Source organism: Morone saxatilis, unplaced genomic scaffold, assembly GCF_004916995.1.
Source record: "Morone saxatilis isolate NCDOM2014 unplaced genomic scaffold, NCSU_SB_2.0 Contig20, whole genome shotgun sequence".
In the NCBI taxonomy this organism is placed as follows: domain Eukaryota; kingdom Metazoa; phylum Chordata; class Actinopteri; family Moronidae; genus Morone; species Morone saxatilis.
This window is the reverse complement of record NW_023339763.1, coordinates 6,434,190-6,438,795: the sequence shown is the minus strand read 5'-3', so window position 1 is coordinate 6,438,795 and position 4,606 is coordinate 6,434,190. Positions and strand designations below refer to the sequence as shown.

General features: G+C 38.0%; 1 protein-coding gene across 1 annotated transcript in view; it reads left to right on the top strand.

Annotated features, from left to right (window-relative positions):
* Window positions 1-2,211, top strand: part of LOC118331739 (15-hydroxyprostaglandin dehydrogenase [NAD(+)]-like) — a 2,990-nt gene extending 779 nt beyond the window's left edge. Inside the window, exons 2-7 of the mRNA XM_035666810.1 lie at window positions 21-144; window positions 554-660; window positions 875-971; window positions 1,524-1,600; window positions 1,829-1,977; window positions 2,094-2,211. Coding sequence (XP_035522703.1) covers window positions 21-144; window positions 554-660; window positions 875-971; window positions 1,524-1,600; window positions 1,829-1,977; window positions 2,094-2,211 — 672 coding nt within the window. The remainder of the gene's footprint in view (window positions 1-20; window positions 145-553; window positions 661-874; window positions 972-1,523; window positions 1,601-1,828; window positions 1,978-2,093) is intronic.
* Window positions 2,212-4,606: the final 2,395 nt, after the last annotated feature.

Here is a 4,606-nt window from a genome sequence, read left to right as displayed (position 1 = left end):
TGGTTCTTCTACCTGTACAGGTAGCTCTCCTGGATATGAACGAAGCTGCAGGAAATGATTTAATGGAAGTCCTTGAGAAACTGTACGGAGAGGAAAGAACTCTGTTCCTGCAATGTAATGTTGAATCAGAGGAGCAGATCAAAGGTAACCACACACACTAGCACAGCACAGCACAGTAGCACACAAAGGTATTTTGACAAGAAGAGACAGCGGAGCCCTTTTTATTGAACTAAATTAATGCTAAACCTAATCATCCCACAAGGACATTCTAAATCCAGGTGGAACATTTAGGAGGATCTTATGGCAGATATTTAATATAATAGTCATATAAATATTTTAATTAGTGTATAATCATCATGTTTCTACAGTAGCGCAGATGAGACAAACCAAACACTGGCATCAGATAGGGTTTTATTTGCAAGATTCACAGCTACCGTAGTTTATCCTACACCTTTGGAAGACTCAGTGGTATTCAAGAGGAAGAGTATTTAAGTGGTATTTAAGAGGAAGAGCTCAACTTGGTTAACCACTAACTGTTTTTTCCTTTCTCAAGCTGCCTTGCAGAAAACCGTAGATACATTTGGAGGAATTGACATCCTGTGCAACAATGCCGGCATCTTGAATGAGATCATGTGGGAGAAAACTGTCTCCATAAACCTTGTAAGAAGCAACAAACTGCATCTGGTTGGGATTATGTCCATTTCTTGTACTTCAGAAACATTGCTTTATTTCCAGCTGTTAGACTGTAACAAAATGTAATCAGTTACATTTATCAGGTTTTACATTCAGCTTCCTGTTTCATTTCACAACATTTGGTACACGAAGGACGTCCTGAAGACAAAATGAGATTTTCTCTGTCTGTTTTGTGTTGTAGATGGGTGTTATCAGGGTAGCATACCTGACTCTGGAACACATGAGCAAGTTGAATGGAGGTCAGGGAGGGGTCATCGTCAACACAGCATCCATAGCAGGTAAAGGCCCACAATGTTCTGAATTTGTTAGTTTTTTGCTTTTCAGTTAACCGTACATATTCATTTTGCAGATTTCTCTCACCGTAAGACATAAAAAATTAATCCAAACCCAGATCAAATCAAATGAAGCCTTACTGGGTGCAACCATGTTTTATAAACCAGGGGACAGAGTCTGGAAAGAGATCCATCTTTGTGTCTGTTATTAACAGCTTTTGCAGGTTTAATTTGTTCAAAAAAGTCAGATGGAAAAAAGATTTGGATACAGCCAATTACATTAATAAATAACATGTAAGAGGACAGGATAAAATAAGATACTTCTTTACTTACATAAGGTGCTTAAATGGTGCAAATAATTCAACAGCCTGCAGACCAGTACGACCAGTAGAGTAGAGAAGATACATCCAATACAGCTAAAAGTAATTACTTAAAGCATTCATTTAATGTAGTGCTAATGATTTCTCTGTTATGTTATATGGTGCATCCCTATTAGTCAAATTTGAACAACTCAAATTTTTAATCCTAATATTGACTGATACATCCCACATCCTACAGGTATCGAACCTATAGCGAGCAGTCCTGTCTACACAGCCTCAAAGCAGGGCGTGGTCGGTTTCACTCGAGCCATGGCGGTAAGGAATACTTTTCTTACAACAAATTCCAGACAGATAAAGAAAACAATCTGTGTACAAGAATTTGCAGCAGAAATTGAAACCAGGTGTCAATGTCATGTACAGCTAACTAGTCCTTATGAGTCATTATGCACTGCCTAAATTCTCTGTTTGTAATTATTTGACCACCTCGTTTGGCTCAGTACAGGCTGTTTAGTACAATAAAATAGTACTTGTCTCTCTTACTAGAATGCTTCTACCGCCTTGGAGTATGGTGTACGCTTCAATGCAATTTGCCCAAGTTTTGTCGAAACCAACCTCCTCGTCGGCATAAACAACAGACTGGGCCAATTCTCCGAACTGGACAAAAACACTCTTGAAAGCATCAGGCTGTTAGAGTGAGTCTTTGCCTCTTAGAAGTACAAAAATAATTCAGTAGAAGTACATTATCATGACCATGCAGGATACTGTGTATGAGCATATTCACTGAAGTCACTGTACCTTCTTATTTCAGTGTATCTGAGGTAGCGGAGGCCGTCCTCGAGCTGGTGACAGATGGGACGAAGAACGGAGAGGCCCTAATGGTGTTCTCAGATGGAAAAGAATACGCGACTTTTCCCTCATTTTTGTAGTGGCTTTGTGCTTTGTTTAAAGCAGACAAGGAATTTCTCATTTAATGAGTAGCCAATACAGTGTACACATAAAAGGTCTAAGCTGCAGGCCTTTTGCATCCTCTAATGGTTATCATTCACCTTGCGAGTAACCATGTCTTAATTATAATAATTGTTTTTGCTATCTGGAATCCATGGTGGAAGAAGTATTCAGATCCAAATGAATACTGATGCCACTATACCTACATAAGTACACTAGACGATCACTGAGAAGATTGACTATTTCTAATTTAGTTATTCTTAATGCCTGCCACTGAGTCAGATTCCCCTTGAAATCAATGAAACAAGGAGGTGCAAACACTACCGCTTTTGTCCACAGGGCCACTAGAAAAAATGTAAGTTCCTTGTTGCTGCTGTAATTAAAAGTACAAATACTAAACTGAAAATACTTTGTTACACGTAAATACTGCATTCAAAACCTTTCTTAAGTAAAAGTATGTAAGTATTGTCTGCAAAATGTATGTAAAGTAACAAAAGTAAAAGTACTCACTGCTTAGTAAAATGGTCTTTGTCAGTGTTTTCCTATTACATATGATGTTTTTGGATTTATATCCCTGCTGCATTAATGGGCATGTTGCATTTCACTGTCGTAGATGTTGGTGTAGGTCAAGCTAATTTGATCTACTTTATATACTGTTGGAAAGTTTAGTTTGAGATTCACTGTCCTGTGAGAACCTAGTTTCTCTAAAATGCCAACTTTTCATGAGCTCGGAAAAAAAAGCAGCACACTGACGCCACCTGAACTGCATTTAGAGTCCTGTTGGTCTCGCTGTTGTACGCAATTGTAGGCACGAGTGAGAAACATCCCGGGCACTGGGGCATAATAATTATAATAACGTGTATCTAAGATATAGACAATAATGTGAATAACAGCATTACCCCTTTATCACTCTAAATATATCTGTAGTATGGACAGAAGGATATACTTACCAAAATAATTCAGATTAGGATTAGGACTGCATGGAAAGGGGCGGGAATCTCAGGCACAATTCAATTTGATTCCGATTGTTGGTGTTACAATTACAGTCAAATCAACTCTTAATTCACGACTCAAAACAATCTGATTAAATACTGAACTTTAAATGTAGCATGAAGCTGCTCTTGATAAGGGACATTGTCTGATAACAAAAAAAAGGTGCAAGGAAACAGGTTTTTTTAAGATTAATTGCGGCCCTCCTAAGTAAATATGTGTTGGGAAATACTGAATGGAACTTATCCTGTGGAACAAAATAAATGTGTCGTCTGAGTGGCATTTATAGCGATCAAACTATTTAGAGCAAATATCGGCTGATAACAATCAATCGGAGCGCCATTAACAGACAATATATATTTGTGGACACATGCAAGTTTGGTACTCGGGCGTTGCGTATATGTATTATGTAAGATGAATGAACATGTCTCATATCTTGCATAGGTTTTATGTATGTGAAGGTATAGATGTTAGCCTGGCACCATCCTAAGATCATCTATCCTGTAGATGAAGGTATCATTTTCACCATTTACCCCCTACATTTTTACACAAATATCTGTACTGTACCGACAAAGTTAACTACTTATTCAGAGCATCAGGGAAAAAGCCAATACATTACATTGTAATTCATTCCCATCCATGCTCCTCAGAGCAACATCGCAGTCCATGTCTTTACTGCCAACAGCATCAGGGTCTCTCCCTCTCCTCACCTCAAATGTGGTGTGTAGCCACATTTGAGCTTCTCTCTCTCTCTCTCTCTCTCTCTGATCTCTGTCTTAGGCTAAACTCCTAAAGCAAATGTAAATAGTTTGTTTGAGCTTTTACATTTTCGAAGAGTTCGACCTTTTTTCTCACTCTTTCTAACAGGATCTCTGGATTACAGTGTTCCTTTTGTGTATTTGTAAATAATTAGTTTGGGCTTGTACATATTTCAGTTTGTTTTGTCGAATATACAATGTCCCTGTAGTGGGTTTGTGATTATTTGGCTAAATAATAATGATGTTCAAACTGTGTGTATGGGAATTTCCATCCATGTGTAAGAATCAGAAACAGGTTTGCATTTTCCCTGTAGTTTGAAGTAATGCATTTATTGATCTAACAGTAAGTTGAGTAAGTCAGTGAAGTGACATGAGTTACTGAAACAACTTTATTAAACTATATTATATATTAAGTTCAATGAAAAATAAAGAATTCCATCTGGGACAATGTGTGTTATATCTGTTAAACTGTAAAAGTGTTTAAAGTAGAATTTGGGACGGTTGTGGGACGCTAAAGAGAACAGTTCAGGCCCTGACTGGCTCGGTATGTTCTCCTTATGGGTGGCGTTGGTATATAACAGGCAACAGGCAACCTACAGCCTCCTCTCCTCTGATTGAACAGCTAAAA